Source organism: Megascapheus bottae, unplaced genomic scaffold (genome assembly GCF_031878675.1).
Source record: "Megascapheus bottae isolate mThoBot1 unplaced genomic scaffold, mThoBot2.hap1 HAP1_SCAFFOLD_91, whole genome shotgun sequence".
NCBI classification, from domain to species: domain Eukaryota; kingdom Metazoa; phylum Chordata; class Mammalia; order Rodentia; family Geomyidae; genus Megascapheus; species Megascapheus bottae.
Window position 1 is genome coordinate 196,682 of NW_028327688.1, and position 27,421 is coordinate 224,102.

The 27,421-nt window shown below is 41.3% G+C and overlaps 1 protein-coding gene across 6 annotated transcripts; it reads right to left on the reverse strand.

Annotated features, from left to right (window-relative positions):
- Positions 1-712: 712 nt before the first annotated feature.
- Positions 713-24,743, reverse strand: LOC150039502 (zinc finger protein 627-like). Of its 6 annotated transcripts, XM_090327786.1 has the most exons (7): positions 24,683-24,743; positions 24,322-24,443; positions 18,039-18,165; positions 17,784-17,844; positions 17,004-17,494; positions 16,245-16,705; positions 13,293-14,281 (listed from the first exon to the last, which is right to left on the reverse strand). In XM_090327786.1, the coding sequence occupies exons 1-6, from the start codon at positions 24,690-24,692 to the stop codon at positions 16,533-16,535; spliced, it is 984 nt and encodes a 327-aa protein (XP_090183912.1). In that variant the 5' UTR covers positions 24,693-24,743; the 3' UTR covers positions 13,293-14,281; positions 16,245-16,532. The 6 variants fall into 6 exon arrangements, with proteins under 6 accessions (XP_090183913.1, XP_090183914.1, XP_090183912.1 ...); XM_090327787.1 differs by lacking the exons at positions 13,293-14,281; positions 16,245-16,705 and adding an exon at positions 713-1,063; XM_090327788.1 differs by lacking the exons at positions 13,293-14,281; positions 16,245-16,705 and adding an exon at positions 713-1,079.
- Between the last annotated feature and the right edge of the window lie 2,678 nt (positions 24,744-27,421).

Consider the following 27,421-nt stretch of genomic DNA (forward strand, 5'->3'; position numbering starts at 1 on the left):
GGAAGCATTGGTTTAGTTTGAAGTCATTCTCAGTTGTTAGGTAAGGTGGTATAATGGCTAAGGAGGTACCCTGGGGTAAAATTTGTCCTGGGTAGTCACAGCTGCTCTTGCCACACAGTTTCCATTCTGTACCACACAGCTCCCGTCCCTGTAGAGGCTGACATCCACACATGGCCATGTGGTTCTTGCAGGCCAGGGTGAGTCAGCTGGCTAAGGTCTAGCAGGGCTGGACTGTCATGAATGGGAGCCTCTGGGTTGTCATCAGGAAGAAGTGGGGCTGGGTTTAGACATCACCTGGGAGCAAACTGGAGCTGAGGCTGGTACTACATGTATAATCATGAATCATCTAAGTCTCTATGGTATGAGGGGTGATCGGTGTCAGCTTTTTTTTTGTTTTTTGGCTGATCCTAGGGCTTAAACTTTGGGCCTGGGTGCTGTCCCTTAACTTCTTTTGCTCAAGGTGAGCACTCTACCACTTGAGCCATAGTACCGCTTCTGGATTTTTGAGTAGTTTACTGGAGTGAGAGTCTCATGGAGTTTCCTTCCCAGGTTGGTTTTGAACTGCAATCATCAGATCTCAGCCTCCTGAGAAGGTAGGATGAGAGGTGTGAGCTACCAGTGCCCAGCTAAGACACATTTCAGGTATAATCACTGCATATTTCTAATACAGATTGGTTTACCCAAGAAAATAAAGAATAAACTACAGCGCAGCTCCATTAACCTAAGAGTTAAATTTTAATATCAAAGATGTAGCCAGCAATGAGCATGCAGGTAACCATCAAAGACATTGTAAAGATAAGTCCCAAACTGCTCCTCTCAGTGAAGTCCTTTGTTGAGTCACAGCATAAAAGACTACTGGGACCTAACCTAAGAGTGTGCTCTCTAATTTAGGATGGAAATCCCTTCTGTACTGGTCATGAGACCTGTAGTCTTCTCATCTAGTTGGTTTTCCATTTCATTGACTGCATCTCCATCATAATTCCTCCAGAGAACTGTTCACAATGCTTGTATCTGGAACCCAAGAGGCACTGCAGCTTTCCACCTGAAATACACCAGCTTGTATCTGTAAAGAAATTTAGCTGTAGAAGGCCAAATAACGGTTAAAAGAACATCAAATCCAGAACCTCATTGGAAACAGAGTCCACTGAAAGTACACTAGCTATAGTTTCATTATATTATTTTCCTCATTTTCAACAATATTCTGTTACCAATCATCTTATGCCTGCATCTTTTTTTTGTCAGTTGTGGGGCTTGAACTCAGGGCCGAGGTGCTGTGCCTCTTTGTGTTTGAGGATAGTACTCTGCCACTTGAGCTACAGTGCCACTTCCCCTTTTTGAGTGATTAATTGGAGATCAGTATTTCATGGGTATTTTTTCTGTCCAAACTGGCTTTGGACCATGATCCTCAGATCTCAACTTCTTGAGTAGCGAGGATTACAGGTGTGAGCCACTTGCATGGCAGATATGAGGGCAATGATAGAAAATAAAATTTTGCCATTCTCCCCCAAACTTCTCCAAAATAGGAAAATTATTTTTATTCATGATTGATAGTACTGCACGTGAAGTTCACTGGGTGAATATAGTGGGAAGGAAATGCCAAAAGTAACCACAGATTGTTTGACTGTTTCCATTTATGTGATTCCAGACATGTCAGAATAGAAAATACTTCATCCAAAAGCAAAGGAGCAGAGCAACATAGGATAAGGGGAGAGGAAACAGAGATGATGGGAGCCAAGAGAACATTCTAGTAATTAATGCTGCATTTCAGAGACATTTTTACATGAAATGAATATCTAAAAGCACTACCATCAAAAAGCACATTTCAGTTTTCTTTCTTTATCCTGTTTCATATGAATATTGTACTTTTTATACAAAAAAAGAAACTAAAGTCATATCATAGTAATGAATTGGGTATATGGTAGTTTAGGATAAGATTTTACAGTTTACTGATCATAAGCTGAATCTATATAATAGTGATATTTCTGATTACTGACTCCATTTTGAAACCCACTAAAGTGCAAGAGTATCACTCTTTTTATTTGCCTCAAATTTTCTTCCTTTTTTTGCCAGTCTTGGGCTTGAGTTGAGGGCCTGGGCACTGTCCTTGAACTTTCTCAAGGCTAGAGCTCTACCACTTGAGCCTCAGCACCACTTCTGGCTTTTTTCTATGTATGTGGTACCGAGGAATATGAACCCAGGTTTTCGTGCATGCTAGGCAAGCACTCAACCACTAGGCCAAACTCCCGGCCCAAATTTTCTTCCTTTTAAGTAGAAAGGAATCAAGTCTCAAAAAACTCTGAAATTCAATTGTGTTATAGTCCTTGCTCCAACAGATGTGTGAGGATATTTGTGAAAGGCAGTTGAACCTCAAATTATAACACATTCAGAAGCTTGTTTCCAAAATGAAGGGTTGCTGCAGTGGTAACAAGTAATATTAGCAATCTCAAGTCATTTTGTCTGAAGCCAAATCTAAGGAAGACAGAATTGTAAGGAAAAACAGTTCATGGGACTCTTTTCTTCAATACATTATCATCTTTCTATACATATAACATGTCAAATTCACCATCATGAACTTTCTGAAATTGACCCATGTTTTAAAAAAATGGTTTAAAAATCACACCTTTCATCCTTTTTCTTTAAAGTTTTGAACTGAAATGTTATGTGTGACAAGTAGCTGGCCCAACTGATATAAACAACTAAATCATATTAAACTTCTTTGTCAATATAAAGAGCTACATCATTCTATCATACTTGCCTTGAATTTAGGCATGAGAAAAACTTATCATAGCAATTCAAAAGGAGCGGATCAAAGAAAAGGAAAACTGTAGAAGAAGCAAAGACTTGATGAAAGCAATATTTGTAAAACACTCAGATCTGATATTAAAAATGCTCTAAAGGAGATAATGAACAAGGTCTATTATAACAGTCAGAAAATAAGACAATCTCACAAATAAGAAATGGCATTGATAGGCTCTCTGCTGTTAAATGTAAAGACTAATGATTCAGTCCACAATTCCTTTTGGATTCTCAAAGGGGTTCATTTGAACATTATAAATCTCTTACGCTATTTTTCCCTTGGTTCTTTTCAGGGAATACTTAGTTAGAGGTAGCGGAGAGGGAGAGACAGAGAGAGAGAAAGAGAGAGGAAGAGAGGAGAGAGAGAGGGAGAAAGAGAAGGAGAAAGAGAGGGAGACAGAGAAGTTTCCAGTATCCTTCAAGGGCATAAAGTAACTCATCTTGCAGAGAAACACAATGGTTATAAGCAATGTGAGAAAGCCTACCCTTCCTCTACTTACCTTAAAAGCCCAGGAAAGAATTCACACTGGAGAGAAATCCTAGGAATGTAAACAATATGAAAAAACATTCCCCTTTTCCAGGGTCTTTTAATGAACTTACACTGGATAGAAGCTCTATGGATGTAAGCAATGTGGGAAAACCTTCATTCTTCCCCATTTCCTTAAAAGACAGGAAAGAATGTACACCAGAGAGAAACTCTGTAGATATATGCAATGTGGAAAAACATTCTCTTTGTCTTGTTAACTTGAGGCACAATAAAGTAGTAACACTAGAGAGAAACCCTTCAATGTGAGTGATGTGGGAAAACATTATTTCTAGTTATCTTTGAAGACATGAAAAATCTCACACTGGAGAGAAATCCTAAGGATGTAAGCAGTGTGGAATAATATTTATTCATCCCTGCTACATTCAAAAACATGAGAGAACTCAGACAAAAAAACCCTATATGTGTAAGCAGTCTGGGATTTTCTTCACACAACTCTCTCACCATTAGAGACATGAAAGAATTCACACTAAAGAGAAAAACCTATTTGCATAAACTTTGTGTGAATAGTGTCTTTGGTCTAAGTGCCTTGGGAATCAAACTATACATGATGGTGAGAAACCATGTGGACATAAACAATATGGGGAAGAATTCACTCCTTGTCATTCCCTGTAAATCCTCCTCTTGTTTTTTTTTGTTTGTTTGTTTATTTGGGTTTTTTGTCATGAGGCAGAGCAGGAACCAGAGCACTGAACAGTGACCCTGCAGGTCAACCAGCTGCCCTTTGCCTCCTGTCAGGCCCTCTTCTGTGATGATGTATTAGGCAGTAATCCTTTCAGGGAGGAAATTTCATTTGTTTGGTTATTTTTAAGTTTTATTTGTTATTGTTATTATAAAGGTGATATACACAAGGTTACAGCTACAAAAGTCAGATAATGAATGCATTTATTTTTCTTTTCAAACTTTTACTAGTCAGGGGGCTTGGGCACTGCCTTTGTGCTCTTTTGCTCAAACATTTTACCACTTTGAGCCACAGCACCATTTTTGGTTTTCCGGTCATTCGTTGGAGATGAGTCTCATGGACTTTACTAATTGGGCTGGCTTTGAACTGTGATCCTCAATTTCCGCCTCCCGAGTACAAGGATGACAGGCATTCGCCACTAGTGCCCCGCTGACATAGGTTCACTTCTTTTTAGACAGTGTCAGTCTGCCCTTTCTCTTTCCATTTATTGTTTGTGCTCATATTTGTATTTGAAATCAGCCTGTGGCATTGTCCCTTAGTTTTTGTTATCAAGGATAGTGTTTTACTCCTTGTGTCACAGCTCCACTTCTGGGTTTTGGATATTTTGGTCTTATGGTCTTTTCTTTCTGGCTGTCCTCAGATATCAGCATTCTAAGTAGCTAGGATTACTGACACTTGGCACTCTAGAGCACAAATCTTATCTCAGAAGCATGGATGGGCATGGAGGAATCTTTCTCCTCTGGGTCTTGGTGTACCAACACAGGAGGGTTGGCTCATAGGTGGTGATCACCTGATGCCAGGGCACCAGAATGTGATTACCTGTAATGCAGAAGGGCCTGCGGGGCCATATCTGGGAACACTTTGGCTGCCACACCTAAGGTAGGTGCTTCTTACATGAAGATGGAGGCCCCGGATGGTGTTCAGCACACTACAGTGCCCATGACAACCACACAGAGAACGATCACATCCCAGTGTACACAGTGTTTCCTATAAAGGGGGTGCAGGAACAGAAGCCCGTAGACCAATCAGGAGCTGGGTCAGACCTTTCAGAAAGCCACAGAGACCAGGAAGCTTAATAGGAAGCAACGCTGTTAATCCCTGCCACCTGAATTGTTACTTGTTTTCTCTGTGCCTCAGTTTCCAGATGTTTTTTTTTCTGCCACTCCTGGGATTGAGCTCAGGACCTGAGCACTGTCCTTGGACTTTCTCAAGGCTAGAGCTCTACCACTTGAGCCTCAGCACCACTTCTGGCTTTTTTTCTATATGTGGTACCAAGGAATCGAACCCGGGTCTTCATGCATGCTAGGCAAGCACTTTCACCACTAGGCCAAACTCCCAGCCCCTCCAAATGTGCAATATGGATATCCCAGTTCCCGGTTTGAAGTCTTTAGAAGGAAGACTAGGTGAAGTAGTCTGTTAAAAATTCAAACATCCAGTTCCCAGTGCCTGAATCTGAGCTAGTTTGGGGCTTGAGATTTGAGGATTGTGTTTTAAAGCCAGCCTTGACAAAAAAAAAAGGAAGCTCAGAGTTCAACCCTTAGGACACAAACGCACACACACACACGAAAACAGAGTTTGAGAGAGGGGTGCTGCAGCTCTGGATAATTTACAGGAAGCGACTCAACTTGTCTCCTCTCTTCCAGATGACATCCAGTGGTTGGCAGGATCTAGTTCTCCCATCCTATGCTGAGCCCTCAGTGAGGAAGCCCCTAGACCATAGCTGACTGGCCAGAGGCCCTGGCATTGGGGCTGTGCTGTCCCTGCCCCCTTCCTCTGGGCTCCACCCCCACACTCTCGGGCATGCCCACTCTGCATAGGGGACAGTGGTGACAAGGCCTTGGGTTCCTTGACTGGAAACCTCCTTGCTCTGCTCTCTGGGTAGTGGATGCACTTGGGAGCTTCAGGAGGATGCAGCACCTTTCTGCCATGCTGCTCACTTCAGCGCCCGGTAGGATCAGGCCAAGTCTAGTTCCTCAGGGCCCCTCAAGGCCCACAGCCTTCCATGTCCCACAGGAGGCTCAGAACCGGCATGGGCCCCCTGGGCTTCTCGCAGAGCCCACGTGACAGACGTGAGCCACAGCATCCAGCTTTTTATTGAGCTGAAACTTGTGATATTTTGCTGTGATGTCCTTGGACTACCATACTCACTTCTCAGCTTCCTGTGTAGCTGGGATTATAGATGTAAGTCACTGCACCTGTGTTAACCATTCTTCTCTAAGTCTTTCTGCACATATATTTTTTCATTTTTTTCAAATTAACATTTTCTATGGACATTTTATGTTTTTGTGTTCTTCTTTGGATTTATACTCAAAATGTGATTATGATTTGTGCTTCTGATATGCCTCACATGATAAAGTTTAAATCCAAATCAGACTTACAGAGCAGTAGGAATTAAGAATCCTATTTTGTTTTTAACCCTTAGCTTCTTACCAAATGAAAATAATTCTAAAGGCTCCAACGTCATAATTTCATATGAATATCATTAATACCCAAGATAAGGATGTAAATATACCATGTAGTGTCCAAGTGTTACCTTCAGTATATAGACTGAGGGAGATAAGAGTCTGACATAACCTAACTTCTTGTGTCTGAAGGAGATAATTGAAAGGGTGTTTAATATTGCAAAACAAACAGAATCTTTCATTTTAATGAGTGGAATCAAAAAAATACAATCAAGTGTTTATAGACTGATGTAAATACAGCTTAGCATAGATTTACATTGGACATTCTGCTGTGAGTATACACAGATAAAAGACCCTGTAGAGACTATAACCAAGTTGAAGGAAACCATTAATCCACATATCCTGTAGGAACATAGGAATTGGTCGTTTATGCCATGTTAAAATTCTGTTATTTATAAAATTATGTATAAAATTGTGTTACATTGTATATTTGCTATGTATAGACACTGAATCAATTTCTCCTTCTGAAAATTTACCGCTGGAGAAACAGTTAATCAGTGAACAAACAGGATGCATATTTACATTGTAGTGTTGTATCAGCAAAGAATTGTCTCCAGAATCCCTTCAATGTAGGAATTGAGAAGGATTTTTCTTGGTGGCTGAAAGGAATACCAGTAGGAGGAAACATTCATATTGAGATATGGCTCCTCCAGAGAAAGAATACTGACAGACATGCCTCCAGGGACGCAGAGCAGAGAGTGCCTAGGTTCATCATTTTATCCTTACAGTCAGGGAATGAGCAGGAGGCAGCTAGAAAGATACCCATTTCCTTGGCATCTGTGTTGTCATAATGAATAGGAAAGGAATGATGGCAGAAGGAAATATTTCTCACATTTAAGAAATACTTTCTGAGCAACACACCTACTATCTGGTGAATGTAACTGTAATCCTTCTATACATTACAATAATAATAATAATAATAATAATAATAATAATAATAATAAAGAAATATCTTCTGGGAGTCGTGCTGTGGTTCAAGTGGTAGAGCACTAGCCTTGAGCTAAAGAGCTCAGGGACAGCATCCAGGTCCAGAATTCAAGCCCTACCACCGGAATAAAGAAATATCTTCCTACCAAACACAATTTATACTTTTGTTAATCAAGAGGCTGGGAACTGGAAGGTCCAAGTTCAAGGCCAATTCATCACAACAGTCTGGAAGACTCCCTGTCCATAATAAGTAGCAAAAACGGATGTAGGCATTGTGCCTCAAGTGGTAGAGCCCTGGAGTGGTCTAGAAAGCTGAGCAAGAGTAAGGGGCCCTCATTTTAATGATTGGAACTGGCTGAATCTGAAAACCAAAGAAACAAAGAATTGCCCTTTTGCTTTATATCTTAAAGCTTATTATAATTTTTTCTCATAGGGGAAAGTTGTACATTGTGGTAAAACTTGCTCCATTAAATCTAATGTACTGAACAAAGTTTCCATTGAACTCTCTGATATGATTTACTACTCTCTTCTCACTGAAAGCTTTTCCTTAATGCATAGGTTAATATGCTTTTCTGTCCTTGTGTATCTAGGACAGAGCTCTCGTTTTTCCTTTTGGGGTTGCTCCTGAGTCTTGAATTAGGGCCCAGGCACTGATTATTTTGTTCCAGGTTAGCAGTCTCCCACTTGAGCCACAGCTCCATTTCTGGATTTTTAAGTGGTTCATTGCAGAAAGGAGTCTCACAGACTTTGCTGCCTAAGCTGGTTTCAAACTTTGATTCTTTGATCTCAGCCTCCTAAGTAGTTAGGAGTACAGGTGTGAATCACCAGAGCCCAGCTGGCATAACCTTTTCTTTTGTTTAAGTCACTATATAGGAATTCTCTTATCATGGGAATATCATCTTTTTATATATAAGCAATTCCTCTCTTGAAAATGTTTTATATTTAATTCTATACCAGTGAAATAGTAGTACTTTTAAAATTATGTATTTGATACCCTATCTTCCAAAGCTCATGGGATGTTCTTGAGTTAATTGCTTGCTGAAATATTCCCATCAGCCGTAGTTCTGTGTATCTGCAAGGTTTTCCCATACTCACATGCTTGAAGGACATGACCAGTGACCTGACAACTATAGCAGCGACAACACTTGTTTTCAATGCTTATCAAGAAGAAATTGCCTAAATGATAAAGCCAGTTCAAACAAGGTCCTTTTTACTGAACAGTATTAATTAATATTGAAAAAATAATTTAGAAATAGTAGCCATTGTCATCAGAAAGAAGGATATCATCCCATTTGTAAGGAAATGTAAAGACTTGGAAAAAATCATATTAAGTGAAGTAATCCAGACCCAAAGGAACATAAGCTCAATGGTTTCCCTCATTTGTCATAATTAGTACAAACCTTGGACTCTCCTAGCAGAGGATTACAATTAGCTCAAAACCAAGTTACAAAAGGCTACATAGGATGAGGCTAAATGAAAGGACCTCCAGGATATGGAAACAAGAGAAATATAATATGTGATTGCTGTTCTAAATGTACTATGTTATTTCCCATCTCTTTTGTTGTCCCTTGTCATATTGTTACAGTATCTTACCTTGTTATTTGGTATATGGTATATACATTTATTTGTTTATTTGAAATAGGAAAGGGAAGGGGGAAACAAAATGAGGGGAGTGGGTGGGAGGAGGGAAAGGGGGACAAAAACATGAGAAGGGGTATCAATGTATGTGAAGTAATGCACCTTTTATCTGGGGAATATAAGTGTAACCCTTCTATTAATTACAATAAAAAAGTAGAACGTATAAAAGCAATAGTAGCCATTATATATAGCTAAAATAATATCGTCATGTCTTTATCTTATATATTTGCTTCTTAATTTTTCCTCTAACCTTTAATGAAATGTGTTCATTTCAGAAGTATCTTCAGTGCTAATATAAAAAGATAAATAATTACCATATTTATATATTTGATATATGGCATTGAAAGTACTTACAGAAATACATACACATTTTGAACTACTTTTACTTTATAGACCACACACCAAATAAATGGAACAGATGATTCTTTTTGTTATTTTTTATTATAATGTTTTGAGGGGTTACAGTTACATTCGACAGATGGTAGGTGAATTACTCGAACAGATGATTCTAATGTCTCCTCTAAGTTGTCTGAATCAGTCTTGGAAGAGTCTGAATTGCCATATTATGAGTATTTCTCCATACAAAATATACATCAAATGGAGGGTGAAGGTAGGGCCACCACATTGAAAGGAGGATGAAGTTTGGACAACTAAATATGTCAGGGGTCTTTTATCCTTTTTTTGACCTGGGACTTGAACTCAGGCTTGAGCTCTGTCCCTGAGCTTCTTTTTGCTTAACACTAGTGTTCTACCACTTAAGCCATAAGCCCATTACTGTCTTTTTCTGAGAATCTTATAAGATGTGAGGGACTTATGGACTTTTTTTTTGCCTTGGCTGTCTGTCTTTGAACCACAATCCTCACATCTCAGCCTTCTTAGTAACCAGGATTAGACTGAGTAACCAGCACCTGAATTCTGAGGTCTTTTAGATTACTTACACCACCACTGCTTACCATTGTTACACAATACCAATGTGTTATTGTTGCATTAGGGTCACGAATATGCCTTAGGTTAAAGTAGAATGAGGGCTACACAGTCTGCCATACAGAGATGCTCCCCACTGCATTGCTCTCAGTGGGAAATCACTCCTGTGTGTTTTTCATTGAGTGCTTCTCCTCTGTGCTTTCCCATTCTCCCAGAGGGTCACACCACATACAAATACAGTACTGCAGGAACCTTAGACGCCTCTTACATTTACCATAGCCCTGGAGACCATGGTCAGTTCTGCAAATGCTAATCCCATAATTAGTGCCCACCAGATCTTGAAAGTTTTACTTCCTCTTTCCCTATTTGGCTCCCCTTTATGCTTGCTTCTTGCCTTATTGCACTTGCTAGGAATTATAATACTATGTTAAAGAGGAGTGGCAAGAGTGGGCATCCTTGTCTCATTCCTAATTTTAGAGGGAATGGCTTTAGCTTTTCGCCGTTAAGTATAATACTAGCTGTGGATTTGTCATACACAGCCTTTATCATATTGAGGAATGTTCCATGGATTCCTAGTTTCTCCAGAGCTTTTAACGTAAAGGGGTGTTGGATCTTATCAAATGCCTTTTCTGCATCTCTTTAGACAATCATGTGATTTTTGTCCCTGCTCCTGTTGATGTGTTGAATTATATTAATCGATTTGCGTATGTTGAACCAGTTTTGCCTCCCTGTGATGAAACCTGTTTGATCATAGTGTATAATTTTTTTGATGAGTTGTTGTAGACAGTTGGCCAGTATTTTGTTGAGAAGTTTTGCATCGATGTTCATCAAAGAAACAGGTCTGTGGTTCTCCTTCTTTGATGAATCTCTGTCTGGTTTGGGGATGAGGGTTATACTGGTAAGCTCTTAATATGGTGTGTGTGTGTGCTAAGACTTGTAATCTGAGGCTCAAACATGGCTTTTTGATTATGGTTAGTCTTGTTCCACTTGAGTCAAGCCTCCATTCTCTTGCCTTTTGCTGGTTAACTGAAGATAGTGCTCTCTTGTTACCTGCCCCAGGTGGCTACAAACCCTGATCCCCTGAGCCTTTTAGTATCTAGGACTATTGGGATGAGCCACTGGCATGTCATTTCTTTATTAAGATATATTGGCATGCTGTTTTTTTTCTTTATTAAGTTCTTCCAAATGTCACAGGAAGCATATCACTTACAGTTGGGACTACTCAGATAAGACACGGGTGGTAAACACATGGGTAACTTTAGTTAGCGTCATCAACATTCTGCCTGATTTCTATCATAAATTGGTACTGCATAATTTGAATTTTTGAGCCATAATTTTGGAAACAACTGAGTTACTTACAAACAAGTGGATTCTCTGTCTTAGTTTTATAAATTGTTAGCTATTTCCAGGGTTGATTGTTAATTCTGCACTAATGAAGCATGTTAATTCTGCACTGCTGAAGGAAGACCTTTCTCATGTCCTCTGTTTTGTAAGGTCATCATTTGCCTGCAGTGTGTGTGAATAACAGGTAGTTTCCTGTCCCATCTTCCTGTATTTCTATCTCAATGCCAAGCCCTTTTCTGAACACATGTAAATCCACATCTGCTAGCCATAAATTAATAAACTACCCTAGGCAGCTGGTCCTTTAAAGAATGAGCAAATGTCAGTGCTACAGATGAAGAACCTTAAGAATGAGTTCCTCCTAAAAGGGCTCCTTCCCTTCCTCACTGCCTCTCCATCCACTACCCACGAGGGATATGCATCTATCCTCATTGGATATACAGCCTTGGGCTGGGACCCCGCAGCCTTCAGAACCATAAACTTCTCAGAGTCAAGTCTTTTATTATAGCAACAAAAACTAAGACATCTACCATTTCCTCACACTCCCACTATTTTCTAGGTCAGGAAATGCAACTGATTGGAACAAGTAGAGACAATTTTGAAAAATACATACAAGTATAATATTTGATTTTTAACAGACTGTATGAGTTTGTAATATAGCAATCTGATATCCTCAAATATACTTGAATGTTAACTGCTGAAATTATTATGTAATTTGCCTTTGGTTTTAAGTTCAGTTTTTGGTGGTGCTGAGGTAGTCTTTACCACACAGCTGTGTCCTCAGTCCACAGCACAGCTTCTTCTTATTAAATGCCATTGCACAATATCTCATGGCAATTGAACAATTTGGGAATTCTTCCCTTATGAGTTGGGGTGCTGACCAACAGAACTTACTCTTCATTGGGAAAGGCCTGTCTGTTCATTATGAACCACATGTTGGGCCTTACTGATTCTACTTTTGAGTGGAAAAGCAATATTCACTTCTGTGGTCCTAAAACCATTTTGAATCCCTGGCTGAAGTGAAATAAGAAAAAGATGACATAACAGATGAGGGATGTTTTTCAATTACATGGCATCACAGGCTGTAATTTGCCATCTTGTACCCATAAACTTGGTTTCACCCAAGTGTTAAAATTGTCACATAGAAGCCAGGAGAGTGGTGTTGGGGTAAAATGCTTGCCTAGCATGCACAAAGCCTGAGAACTGGTTCTTCAGTACCAAATACACAGAAAAGGCCAGATGTGGTGCTGTGGCTCAAGTTGTAGAGTGCTAAAATTGAAAAAGCCTAAGGAAATTGTCCAAGCCCTGAGTTGAAGCCCGAAGACTGGGAAAAAAATATGAAAAATTGTCACATACACTGGAATGAGTTATAAATATGGATGATCTGCTTATTCTATTTTTAGTGTTTTATCTGTAAATTTTTCCACAATAATTCAGACTACTATGTATATTGTATGATGAAACTGTATGGTAAGAAAAGTTTTAGTGACTATACCCATGGTGACAATGAGATTCTACCATGTCAGCCAGTCTATTTTTTTTAAAGATAAAAATGAGTTCAATATAGCCCGGAAGTCATTAAATATAGACAGTTTTACTGGTAAACTGTTTATATTTTCATTGTTTCACTGAAATATAAAAGCTCCAACATTCACTTTGGTAAAGATGGCATGCTATAAATTTGATTGTGCACGGATGGAAAAAATGAGGTGTGAACATTCAGTAGAATATTTTTCATTTTCTCCATCTCTCCTGTCTCTATTTTAACTGCTGCGCTTTTATGATCCACAGTGCCACCCTTGGAATTTTGCTTATTTAGAGGTAACAGTATCTCAGAATTTTCTGCCTGGAATGGCTTCAAACCTGGTACAAGTGTGAATTACTGGCACCCACTAATTCTTACTAATGGGAAATATGTTCACAGCCAAGCAATGTATGTAGACAGATTGATGGATGGATAGGAAAACAGAAAGACAGATTTTTCCAACAATTCTTTATTGAAAAAGACACTCAGCCAAGTTCTCTTTTGGGGCAAAATGAACAATGGAGGCCTCAGGTTTGCTTTTACCAGTTCTCCTGGTCATACAGAAAACCCTAGTTCTGCATCGTTATTTTGAGATTATTTTGAGGTTATTTTTGATGTTTGCCTCTAGTGTGGCTAGACAGTGATCCTACATTCTTCTTCCTCCAATAGCTGAGATGATAGGAAGGTGCCACCATGCCCAGGTTTTCTGCTAACATGAAGTTTAACATGAACTTTTTTGCCTGTGATGATCCAGAACTACAGTCCTCCCAACCTAGCTTTCTACACAGAAGCTACAAGTGTGAGGAAATAAATGCCTGTGTTTAGGATCTCTGTGGTAGTGTTTAATGGCAAAGTTGGATAACTAATATAATAGGGATGCGGAAACATAGCATGGAGAAAGGCTGAGCCAGGGTAAGAGGACTACGAACCAGGTGAGGGACAAAGTGAGAAGACAGTGTGCAGGGAAGGTCAAGGAGCAGGCAACAAGGAACTGTCATGCCACTTTGTCAACTGAGAGGCCAAGCATCTGATTACCTTTCCACCTCAGGAGAATGAGAGGAGCCGATGTGATTATTATTATTTTTTCTGTGATTATTTCTAATTAGTTGTACAAAGAGGTTTTAACTCAGCCAATGAGTTAATGAGTACACTGCACCTTGATAATTGTCTCCTTCTTCCCCATCTCCCTCAACCCTATGTATCTCTCCTCATTTTACTAGGTTCCAGTTTCATGGAAGTGCATTGAAGAGTATTATGCTATCAATCAAATCCTTACAAATTTTATTTACTTATTTAATACCTGAGTTGAATTCACTCACAAAATATGATCCCTTTCTAGATGGTTTGGATACAATGCTGCTGTCGCTGTCCCTGAGGCACTCACTGGAGGAGAAACCAGGCACGTGGGCATTAAATGTTACAGCAGAGGTGTTCACAGGGTCCTATGGGAACGCAGTGCAAAAGAGGGCCTAAGTCACCCCCACCCACATAACGATCATCAGTGACGAAGAACTTTCAGGATCACACACACACACACACCAGACCTTGAAAACATGCACTCACTGGCCCCTCATGTCTTGCAATTATAGTTACTCAAGAGGCTGAGATCTGAGGGCTATGGTTCAGACAGCCAGGAGAGGCCATGAGACTCTTATTTTCAGAAAATGCTGATAGTAGTACATAGCTCAAGTGATAGGTGTAGCTTTGGGCCAAACAAGCTCAAGGATGGAGCTCTAACCCTGAGATCAAGCCCAAACACACACACATGTGATCTAGAGGACTAGTGCTGCCCCTGTGGGTAATTTACAGGAAGCAGCTCATCATGTATCCTCTCTCACGGATGACATCTAGTGGTTGGCAGGATCTAGCTAAACCATCAATGCTCAGTCCTCAGTGAGGATGCCCCTAGACCCTAGCAGACTGGCTGGAGGCACTGGCATTGGGGTTGTGCTGTCCCACCCTCTTCCTCTGGCCTCCGCCCCCATTCTCGGGCACACCCACTCTGCACATGGGAAGGTGGGAGAGGAGGCCTTGGGTTCCTTGGCTGGAAATTGCTTTGATCTGCTTTCTGGTTAGTGGATGCGCTTGGGAGCTTTAGGAAGATGCAGTATTTTCTGTCATGCTGCTCCCTTCAGCGCAAGGTAGGAACAGCCAGGATCAGTTACTGGATGGGGGGGAGGGAAGGGAATCCCATGGCCTTCCATATCACACCCAAGGTGCACAAGCCTGCATGGGTCCCAGGGGGCCATGGTAGCCAGGGTACTGCTCTACTATCTGAGCACACACTTGCTTGCTTTCATTCTTTCCTCCTTGATTTTCTTTCCAATTGTTCTCTTTTTTCTTCCTCTTCTTTCTTCTGGTTAATTACAGATAAGAGTGTCAGTCAATGGATATTCCTGCCAGGGCTGGGTTTGAACCTCCATCCTCAGATCTCAGCCTCCTGCATAGCTAGGATTACAGATATGAGCCACCAGCTCCCAGCCTGTTCATGTTTGAAACAGTCAATGCTTTTCCTTCTTATGGTTTTAGGTAGAGCATATTCAAACATAAAACAAAAGCGATGGTTTGAGGCTCACACATGTAATTCCAGATAGTCAGGATCTGAAGATTGAGGTTCAAAGCCACCTGGGGGAGAAAAGTCTGAGTTTCAACACAACTTAACCAGCAAAATATGCCAGAATTGAAGATGTGGCTCAAGAGGTAGAATTACAGCCCTGAGTTCAAAAGCTAAGGAGCAGTGCCCAATTCCTAAGTTCAAGCCTCAACACATACTTGTGTGTGTGCACGTAACACTCGCACACAAATGCACACTTATACACACACGGAGAGAAAAGTTACATGTTCAGTAGTACAAAATTAATGCTTTCTTTTGCAGTTTCATATCACCCTGGGTTAGTGAGACCCATTGTGAATAAAAGACTGAGGTACATTCCTACCAGAACCTCCTCATCCACCCCTCATTCAGCTGCCAGACTGGTATCTTCCAGGCAGGCTGCTGGTATTTGTCCACTTTCTTCTGGAAATCCCAGGAATCCCATCCCTAGCTGGAGACTTGGCAGATGCCTGTACTTCAACAGCCAGCCAGCTACTCTCCCAAATCTCAGGATACAGAGGTTCACTGGGCACTATTCCTGGGTTGGTTTATCATTGTCGAAAAAGAGCAATCTATGCCTAGAGCTCTCCGCATCTCAGGATCTGAAATAGCAATAGCAACTGTAAGGATATACAGGAAACAGCTTCTCCTCTTAAAGAAAAATCACTAGCTCTAAGCTACCCAGGACTACACTAACAGTGAGAGGCTGTCTCAAAAGAGCAAAACAAGCCAGAAACCAAAGGTTCATGCCTAGACCTCTGGAACTTTTCATACTCAGATAATAAGAACAAATGTTTTTCCACACTGCTTACATTCATACGGTTTCTCTGGAGTGTATACTTTCGTGTCTTTGAAGATGATAGGGAAGAGCAAATGCTTTCTCACACTGCTTACATTCATAGGGTTTCTTTCCAGTATGAATTTGCTCGTATTTTCGAAGGAGAAAGGAGAAAGCAAAAGTTTTCCCACACTGCACACATGTGCAGCATTTCTCTGCAGTGTGAATTCTTTCATGTTCTTTAAGGGATCTAGAGGAAGAGCATGTTTTCCCACATTGCTTACATCCATGGGGTTTGGGTTTCCCTCTAGCATGAGACTTTTCATGTTTTCGAGGTCACTAGAAAAAACAAATGTTTTTCCACACTGCTTGCAACCATGGGGTTTCTCTCCAGTGTGAATTCTTTCATGTCTTTCAAAGTAGCGAGGAAGAATGAATGTTTTCCCGCACTGCAGACATCTATAGGGCTTCTCTTCAGTGTGAAGACTTTCATGTCTTCGAAGGAAACAGGAAAATGCAAATGTTTTTCCACATTGCTTACACTCATAGGGTTTCTCTCCAGTGTGAATTCTTTCATGTGCTTTAAGGTAATGAGAGGAAGGGAAGGTTTTCCCACATAGCTTGCATCTATAGGGTTTCTTTCCAGTATGACCTCTTTCATCTCTTCCAAGGGTGCTGCTAGAAACAAATGCTTTCCCACATTGCGTACATTCATAGGGTTTCTCTCCAGTGTGAGTTCTTTCATGTGCTTTAAGATAACTAGAAAAAGGAAAGGTTTTCCCACATTGCTCACATTTATAGGGTTTCTCCGTGTGAACAGTTCTTTTGTGCTCCTGAAGGGTAGTGGAGTTAGGGAAGGGTCTTCTACAATGCAGACATTCACAGCAGGGTTCAACTTCAGTGTCAATTTCTTCATGTCTGTGAAAAACACAAGAATGGCTACAGGAGTTTTCACATTGCATAGCTGCAAATGGATTTTCCTCATGGTGCATTCTATGGCCAGTTTGATCCTGATGGGATTTCCTGCAGGCTCTCCCACATTCTTTATTAGTGGTGGGGATTTTCTCCCATTCCTGATTCACAAAGGCTGTCTGTCCTGTGTGAGCTCTGAAGGGCATACCCATGGGGGAAGGAGTAAGGATGGTTTCTCCAAGCACATGGGTATTAAAGGGTGCTACTCCAGGTAGAGTCTTCTTATTCAAAATGCTTTCCACATCCTGTTGGAAGGCTTCTTCACACTGACTGCCCTGTTCATGTTCAGACACTCTCTCTACAAATTGAGTTCTGTGAAAAACAAACACACACACACACACAGAAACTGAGAACTGCTTGCAAACTAGGAAACCATTAGAAAGTGTCTCCTGAGCTTTCATGATGTCCTCCAAATGCTCCCAATACTGGCATATTTTTTTAGATTCCTGAATTTTCTAGTTTTGGAGCTCCATTTGTATACAGTTTAAAAGGAAAATTTTCTAAGATAAAATCAATTTCTATCTGTGTGCATTTGTATAGCAGCTTGGTTTAAAAATTTCCTGCCACTCTGCATAGTATTATCTCTGGTTAGTGCAATTACCTTACTTCCTCCCTGGGATTTTTGCAGTTAACTTCAGTCTTTTCTTTTTCTTTCTTCTTTTCTAAAATGCAAACATAGAAATCAATGATTTTTCAACAATATAAAAAATATTAAGAATGCAACTATCATCATGAATAATGTGATCACAGTATATTTATAATCATCTATTCACCCACATGTTCAGTTTTTCATTCCAAATCATGCAGCATCACTCAGGGCAGGAACAGCTCACAGGTTAAGTAAGGCAATATTTACCTATAGAGGCCAGATTTCTAATGATTTCCCCCATCACATCTCGGTAGAGCTTCCTTTGAGAAAGACTCAGTAAAGCCCATTCTTCCAGGGTAAAATTGATGGCCACATCCTCAAAGTTCACAGTCTCCTAAAATATTCCACAAAGAATTCCAAAACAAGAGTTAAAGTCACAGAAATGAGATGAGTCTCATCTTATTTTTTTTTCAAAAAGATACCTTATGTTGTCTATATATCAGTTATTAAATACTCACCAGACATCTTTTCTACATGGTACTTCTCACATAGTACTTTGTTACTTTTTCCTCCCCACAAACCCACAAATCTAGCACTCCTTAAACCTGAGAAAGGAAGAAAGAACTAAACGGGAAAAATATGATGTAACAGAGGAAGAACAAAAGAACTTTGAATTTGTTTAGATGATATTCTACAAAGTGACTGGCAAAATAGATCAAAGGAGGGGACATGAATCCTTACTAGGATAAAACATAAATTCATTCAGGACACAGTAGATAGCACACAGTAAGAGCAAGTCTACAATCTGACATCTATTGGGAAACATGTACTTCATTTCTTTGTATCAGAGACATTAATTAAATTGTCTTGAAACAGGAAAGCTAAAAGTAGAACACTTTCCCCTACATAATGGCAAAGGCCTAAAATTTAAAGCATGGAGAGGATGATGTAGCACAATCTGAAGTTCAAGGTCAGCAAGGGCTAAATAATTTGTTTCAGACTCGTGTATTTTTGTCTGGGCTTCAACTCACAGCCTGAACACTGTCATGTAGCTTTTTTCTTCAAGGTGAGTGCTCTATCTCATGAGCTACAGCACAGCCTCTAGTCATGTTTTGGTTAAGTGGTGAAAGGAGACCCATAAACTTTCCTACTTAGGCTAGCTTTGAACTCTAGTCCTTAGATTTCCATCTTTTGAGTAGATAGGATTGCAGGAATGAGCTAATGGACATCTGGCCCAACTCCAGACTTATGTCCTAACACTCGTCACAAAGTATTGTAGCCAATAAAACCTTGTCTGTAATAATATTACCCAACACATGGAGGAGTTTAATATGTGTAAACTAAGGAGACAAAAGAAAATTAGGTGCAATACAAGTCAAAACAAAGGATTAATATGTTCAGTACACTAATGAATGAAACTATATAAAAATACACAAGGAGGGGCCAGGAGTTTGGCCTAGTGGTAGAGTGCTTGCCTAGCATGCACGAAGACCCGGGTTCAATTCCTCACTACCACGTACATAGGAAAAAGCCAGAAATGGTGGTGAGGCTCAAGTGGTAGAAGAGCTATAGCCAAGGACAGTGCTCAGGCCCTGAGCTCAAGCCAAGGATTGGCAAAATAAATAAATAAAAGAAAAAAAACAAATACACAAGGAATGACTAGCTAGTCAAGATAATTTTGTACATATAAACAAATTTCCCTGGGACTGACTCACAATCACAAAGTAAAACATGTTAAAACCATACATACCTTTAGTTATGCATGAATAAAATTGAAAATGATGCACACTTTACTAACTTGATTGGCTAAAATTAAAGATCTGAGACATTGCCATCGGGACATATGCCACGTTGTTTTAGTTTGACCAGTCCTGGTGTTTGAACTCAGTGCCTGAGCACTGTCCTTGGACTTTTTCAAGGCTACAGCTGTACCACTTCAGCCACAGCACCACTTCAAATTTTTTTCTATTTAGTGATACCAAGGAATTGAACCCCAGACTTTGTGCATGCTAGACAAGCATTCTACCACTAAGCTAAAGTCCAGGCTCTATATGCCATCTTTTCAAAATGTTATTATTGTAAAGGTGATGTACAGGAGACCATGGTTATATCAGTCAAGGACTAAATACATTTCTTTTTGGACAATGTTATCCCTTGCCTTTTCATCCCAATCCACAAGTTCGTAGTTCATTTTCATTATAGTTAAACATACCACTGTTACATTTATTCACTGTTTGCCTGGCCATTTCTGTTTCTCTTTAACCTGGTAAAGACATATATACACAAAGAAAGAAGATGAAAAGAAAACAACAAGAAAGAAAAAGAATCCCCATTTCCACATGCTGGAGTTCATTTAGATAAGCATTATTTTATATGATCTGATGCACAGAGGCATTGCCCCTTCATGTTCCTCTCCTAAAAATGTCCTCCTTTGGTCTCACTGTGGTAAATGACTGTAGTCCTGTGAAACATGTGCCATCTTTTTAATATCCAGAAAATGTAATGTGGATTTGTTTCTCTCGCATATATATGTGTTTTGAAAAGTCATCTTAAATGGCCCCCACATCAGGACCACCTTAATAAATGAGGAAGCAGGCTGTCTCTAACCTCATACATGTGTGAAACCTACAAAGGCAAAAAAGATCCTAGGATTTCATCTGGAACAACTTCAGCATTTGCTTTTGGAACTTTCAAGGGTCAAAAGTAAAAGAATAGTGTTCAGTGTGTAATCATACAGAGATACAATTAAAAATAGAAGGCCAGGTGCTACCACCTCATAGCTATAACCAAGCTACCAGGAGGCTGAGATCTGAGGATCACAGTTCCAAGTCAGGCAGGGAAAGAAACTCTGTGAGACTCTATCTCCAATTAATCACCAAAAATGCCTGAAGGGAAGCTATGACTTAAAGAATATCCTTGAGTGGAAAAGCTCAGGTTAAGCTTCACTACCGACAAAATAAATAAAAAAAAAAGTTCTAAGGGGAAAGCAAGGGCTCCAGGACCTATGAAAAGCAGACAGGACAAGGGAGAGCATGTACACAGGAATGTGACAGTAGAAAGTAAGAGACTGCAGCTCTAGCCCTGGCTGCATGGGAAGTGAGTCTAGAGGCCCCATCCTCATCACAAGGTAATATGGTGACAAACCTGGTTAATGAAGTGACTTCTATTCAGAGCCTAATTACAGTGTTTGGACCTGGCAGGGTAGTGACTCTCCCAGCATGGGACACATGACACATCAGCAAAGGATAAGACAATCTAGCTTCTCATATTGCAGAAAGCTGAAGAAAGCATTATCTTGGAAGAGGGCCTTCTGTCCAAGACTTAAGTACTTGAAGCTATTGAAAACAGGAGCAATCTCAGTTCCAGGAGTCTTAAGAGACCTCAGTACAGTGTCTGAAGAAGACATGGCTAAAAGGATTCATGGGGCTGGGGTTAGTAGATCATGCCTAACATCCTAGTTACTCGGGAGACTGACATGTGAGGATCATGTCACAAGTCCAGGATAAACAGGCCAGTCCGTGAGACTCTGATTTTCAATTGACCAGCAAAAATCTGGAAGTGGGAGGAATAAGTGGTAGAGAATCAGCTTTGAGTGAAAAAAAAACAAGGAACACTGCCCTGCATCGAAGACCCAGGATTTGCATTGAAGAAAGGAAGATAGAAAGGGAGCATGGCCTAGTGGCAGAGTACTTGCCTAGCATGCACGAAGCCCTGGGTTTGATTTCTCATTACCACATAAACAGAAAAAGCCAGCAGTAGTGCTGTGGTTCAAGGGATAGAGTGTTGGCCTTGAAAAAGCCCAAGGACAGTGCCAGGCCCTGAGTTCAAGCACCAGGACTGGCAAGAAAAAACAGCAAATAAATATTACAGCTGGGAGTTTTGCCCAGTGGTTGAGTTCTTGTCTAGCATCCAACAAGGCCCAGGTTCGATTCTGAAGCTCTGAGTCTGGCACACTCTGTCACAGTGTACATGTACTGTCCAATGGGGAAATGGCTTCCAGAACCAGTAGTAAACACGAACAAGTTTTGACTTGGGTGAGCTGAAAGATCCAATGGGAATAGCTTGGAAGCCCCTGCTTAAGAGCCTCTTAAGGAGTTGGCAGTTTGACTCTGTGGAAGAGCACTTTCCTAGCAAGTATAAGGCCTTAAGTTTGGTCCTCAGCTCTGAAAAAAATATATATATATGTATACTTATAGATTAAAAAATTAAAGCTAAGTGTTTCCTAGGCAATAAAGAAAAGTGTTTCCATAGTGAAACAGGGGCCAGGTTCTAGGACCTCTGAAAGCTGATAAATGAAAGCAGCTCCAAGATGCTGGACAGTGGTGTGCCTTCTGATCAGTGGATTGGGATCCCTGGAGGAGAATCATCCAAGCCTTTGGAAGGAAGAGAGTCAGCAGCACTCAGGATCTATCTGCTGCCCCTGGGTGCTGGCTGCTAGATGGGACTGAAAGCAATCAGCAACACATATGGCAGCAGGTGGCCCCCCTCCCCCTACATGGGTGAGATCTGAGAGAACTGAAACTGCAGGGAGACCACCTGACCCCCTCACTGCTAGAGGTAACAGTGCCAAGGTAATGAAAAGCCCTGGAATGAAGAGATTCACTATAGAATTCTTCCAGACTAAAAGAAGTATCAATAATGTCCCACTACATGGAAAGAAAGGAACTCTGTCATTCATTCTATGAAGGCACTGTTACTCTGACAAGGAAACAACATAGACAAGTTACTTTTCTTTTTTTCCCTTTTTCTTTTGTCTGCCATTCCTAGGGCTTGAACTCAGGACCTGGGCGCTGTCTTTGGACAGTTTTTGGTCAGGGCTAGGAATCTGCCACTTAAGCCACAGTACCACTTCTGACTTTTTCTATGTATGTTGCACTGAGAAATTGAACCCAGGGCTTCATGCATGCTAGGCAAGCACTCTACCACTAGAGTGCTGTCTAGACAAGATGTGTTCACAAAGTATAAAGAATGTCTACGTAATTCATCTTTTGGCCAATGTGGATAGAGAGAAAGATTACATTAGAGAGACCAGAGTGAGCATGGTCTTACATTCACCGACAGTGATACTGCACATGTTAATAATCTCATGCACATTCAATTACTTGGTACCACATACTTAGAAAAAGCCTTGGATTTTTCTCAAGGCTAGAGCTCTACCACTTGAGCCTCAGCACCACTTCCGGCGACCACCCTGGCAGCCTCCCCACTTCGGGCCCCCAAGCCCTGGCAGGAGCCCCAAGGCTCCAGACCGCCCCCAGTGCAGCTGGGGTGGCGCCCTCTGCTGTCCCTCCGCCCTCTGCCTCTGTGCCCACCCCCTCGGGGGAGGGAGCGGGGACGCTGGCTCCCCAGTCTCCTTACCTGCTCCTCGTGCCCAGGACAAGTGCAGACAGGGACTGACACTTGCTGCTGTCCTCAGGAGGCCCAGAGCCGCTGGGCCCCGCAGGTGCTCAGACTGGGGACAGAGGCGCGCCCTGGCAGAGTATGTGATTGCCTTGGTGTCGGGGTAGACACTTAGCTTCGGGGAGGGAAGAGGAGGGATGGGTGGTTCGCTCCTCTCAGGCAGCAGCAGTGTGGTGCGGAGACTCCACAGGTGGAGTTTCCTGGCTGCTGCATCACAGTCAAGCCAGGCCAGCCAGTGGGGAGGTCGCTCCATCCAGTCTCGGCGGCCATGAGAATCCGGGCAGCCGAGGCACCTGAGCGCCGGAGCGGGCAGGGCGAAGGCCAGCTGAACCGAGGGAGCGAAGGCTCCAGCCGGCCAGCGCACCCCCACCGGCCCCAGCGATGCAGCTCCAGGCAGCATGGAGAAGGAAGGGCTGAGCCGAGTGGACCAGCAGTATGAGTGCGTGGCGGAGATCTGGGAGGGCGCCTATGGCAAGGTGTTCAAGGCCCGCGACCTGAAGAACGGGGTCGGTTCCTTAGCAAGCATAAGCCTCTTTGGGTTCCAACCCCCAGGACCATCAGGTGGGGGGATATGTCTTGCACGCTTGTCTCACGTTTGTACTACTTAATGCTTCTGTGCTGACATAGTCCTTAGACTTCTGTTAGGGGTTAGCTGTGAATCCAGGATGTGGCATCTTTAGGTTCTACATGTTCTGCAATGGCTTTCCGGGACTAATTGTGCAAGTGGGTAGACAACAGCACTCTAAGCAGTCTCCCATGTAGTAACCAGTATTAAAAGAAAGTGTTTGTGATTTAGGATAATGATGTTTTCTTAGTGATCCTGGAATTTCCCCATAGTGTGTGGTTGTGTCATCCTTTTCTTTCTGAAACCAATGCATAGCTACATAGCTTGAAGTAAAAAAGGAATGCAGAGAGGCTTGTATAAACTGAGTTGTAGTTTTTAACCTTATTGGGCTCTTAATATGTGGGAGAAAGGAGATTTGGAGGGTTGTCTCCCTTTTTCTTATCCATCTAAGGATTCTGTTCGACAAATATGTGCCTACTGTGTGCTCTGTGGATGAAACTATGTAAATAAGCATAGCTAAATATTTTTGTAAAATGTCAAAACAATTTAACATTAGTCATCAAAATGGAGAGACCCAGGACTGACCTTTGAAATACCAAGCCCCCAAGAGAGACAGATATCTCCAAAATCTTCCTGGGAGGTTTTAAATTGTCTCCTCTTATCCTGGACTCCGTGATTTGTGAGATGCTTTGTTACCAGCACTGAGGCTAGAAGGCAGCAAAGAATCATAAATACATAAATAAAGCAGTAAAGGGTTGTAAAGATAGGACCACATTAGCCTATGCTTTAGTCAAGACTGTGAGGCAGAAAGATAATGAAATTGGGGGAATAAGTTTCTGGAAGATACGGATTTATATAAAAGAATTAGATTGCCTTTTGTGTCTCTCTGTGTGTGCATGTTGAAAAACAACAAAAACTTTTTGGGGAAGGAGGTCATTCAACTCACCAGACTTCATTCTTTTCTCAGAGGAATCACTGAAGCTCTTCCCAAAGAATGACTTTCAGCCCTAGAATTTTAAGAACAAAGCTTTTGTTTTATTTTTGTTACCTGTTCTATAGAGTGTGATTATCAAGCATACAAATAAAATCATGTCTTACTAAAAAAAAAAAAAGAAAGAGAGACCAGAGTGAGCATGGTCTTACATTCACCGACAGTGATACTGCACATGTTCATAATCTCATGCACATTCCGCTTGAAGTAATCGATTATGAGAAATCTGTTTCTTTATTCTATGCTCTCAAGTCCTGAATAAGAAAATCTCTATCTTCCACTCACTTCCTAACAGAAACTTCTGAAATGCATATGCAAAACAGTATTTCTTACGTGTGAGATTTCTGTCTTATTTTGCTGACTAGAACAATAGATTGTGTTCACTCTGTCCTTTGGGGCTTTTTAAATAGTTGACTCTCAGATCTGAGTGTTTCAAAATTATTTGTTACATTTATCATCCATTTCTTTTCTCTATGGTTTTCCTTTTCCTTTTCAATTCCTTCAGTAAGTTTTTCTCATGCCTATGTTTAAGGCAACTATAAAAGAATTGTTGTAACTGTCTATGTTGGCAAAGAAACTTAATGTGATTTAGTCTTTTTTTTGCCAGTTCTGAGCTTGAGCTCAGTGACTGAGCACTGTCCTTGGACTTTCTCAAGGCTAGAGTTCTGTCACTTGAGCTTCATCACCACCTCCGGCTTTTTTCTGTGAATGTAGTACTGCGGAATCCAGCCTGGGTCTTCCTGCATGATAGGCAAGCACTCTACCACTAGGCCAAACTCCCAGCCATTGTTATAGCCTTTTATAGAAGTTAGGACCAGCTATTGTTACATGTAATGTTTCAGTTAAGAATTTGAAATGGGCCGGGAGTTTGGCATAGTGGTAGAGTGCTTGCCTAGCATGCACGAAGACCCGGGTTCAATTACTTGGTACCACATACTTAGAAAAAGCTGGAAGTGGTGCTGAGGCTCAAGTGGTAGAGCTCTAGCCTTGAGAAAAATCCAAGGACAGTGCTTAGGCCTGAGCTTAAGGCCAGGACTGGCAAAAAAAAAATTGAAATGAAGAAAGTGGAAGAAAAGTATGTGATCTTTACCTTCTTTTTTTCTAAAAGGAAAACAAAACAAAACAAAACAGTGAGTCCATTTTAGAAATTTCATGGTAGTTGAGTTTGACATGTTATGTATATAGAAACAGGACTAATAATCTATATAAGTAAATCATTGAGAAAAAGAATCTGTTTATCCTTACAATTTTGTCTTTCTTTCTCCCATTTCTCCTTCAAAGTTGGCATCAAGAGACAAAGTGGTTCAGTGTTCTAACTTAGGCTTTCTGATTATTGGTTCCTGCTTGCTAACCCCTTTTTTCTTCTTAACCCTTCATTCTGGAAACATGTTTCTGTATATGTTACAATTCTAGGTTCATTCAACACCCACAAACATCCTCACACACCTGGTGGAAATTAAGGTTTGACTGTTTTCTATCTAAAAGGAAAGATATTTGAGGTGAATAAAAACAGTCAGTCCACTGAAGTTTGGTGGGTTCCAAAAGAGTCATGGATGAGAACTATAAGTATGACATAGGTGTAGCTTATGACCAGTAAGCTGTAAAACTTTGTCCAAAGTTAGCACCTTAGAATTGTGGTGAAGGATAGGAAATTCCTGAAAACTCTTAAGAGGTGAGGCCCCACCCACCCTCAGGTAGAGGTGTGCATGAATTGCTAGAGGCAGGGCTAGGGGCTTGGACCTGGCAGACCTGCACCAGGAACTCATCTCTTTTGCCATCCCTTGGTTATCTCATATTATTACAATATTTCACCTTGTTATCTGATATATTTTATATGTGCTTAATTGGTTATTTGAAATTGGATAGGGAAGAGGGGAAATCAAGATGGGGGGGGATTGGAAGGGAAATGGGGACCATGTCATGAGAAAGAGTATCAATGTTTGTGAAGTTATGCACCTTTTATCTGGTGAATATAATGTAATCCTTATTAATCACAATAAAAAAAACCCCTGATAATCAAAAGTCAACATCTAGCTTGTTGCCAGGGACACAGGCAGCCTGCAATGCTAGCTACCCCGGAGGATGACAAGTGTAGTTTCTGGTTCAAAGCTAGATTAGGCAGGAACATCAGTGAGACTCTTATCTCTAATTATCCACCAGAAAGCAGGAAGGGCAGCTGTGGCACAAGTGGTAGAGCACCAGCCTGAGTGAAAAAGCTCAGGGGCAGTAGTCAGGCCCCGAATTTAGCGCCCACACCTGTGCGTGTGAGCACACTCACACACACACACACACACACACACACACAATATCATAAAACAAGTCTGAAATCCGTACAGGTCAGAGAGGACAACAGATCTCCCAACATCCACCGCCACCACGTGGGTGCGTATGGATCCCCCTTTCCAAGGAGGGTGGCAATGTGGAAGACAGGTGGAAATTCAGATGTCACAAATGAATCATCAATTCTCTCCACCATTACACCAGGAGTCTTTTCCAGGATGGAAAATCCCCAGCCTGTGGTGACTTCACCTCCTCTGGAGCAGACAGGATGGCCAGGACCGGGTGGCAGGACTCCTAGGACTCAGATGCCCGCTGCCAGCCCCGCCCCGCCCCAGCCCTTCTCCAGGCCTTGGAGGGCTGAGGAGCCCTTCACTACCTGGAGGAGCTCTTCACTACCCGGCCCCTTAGGGCCTA

Bases quoted from the DNA above. Each gene is read 5' to 3' on its own strand.
- LOC150039502 (XM_090327786.1), bottom strand. The intron at 17,495-17,783 runs GTAATTGCACTA...TGTTTTTCACAG, and splicing joins AATCCCAGGGAGGAAGTAAG to AACTCAATTTGTAGAGAGAG. The intron at 16,706-17,003 runs GTGAGCAATGTG...TTTCCTTCGAAG, and splicing joins CACGGAGAAACCCTATAAAT to ACATGAAAGTCTTCACACTG.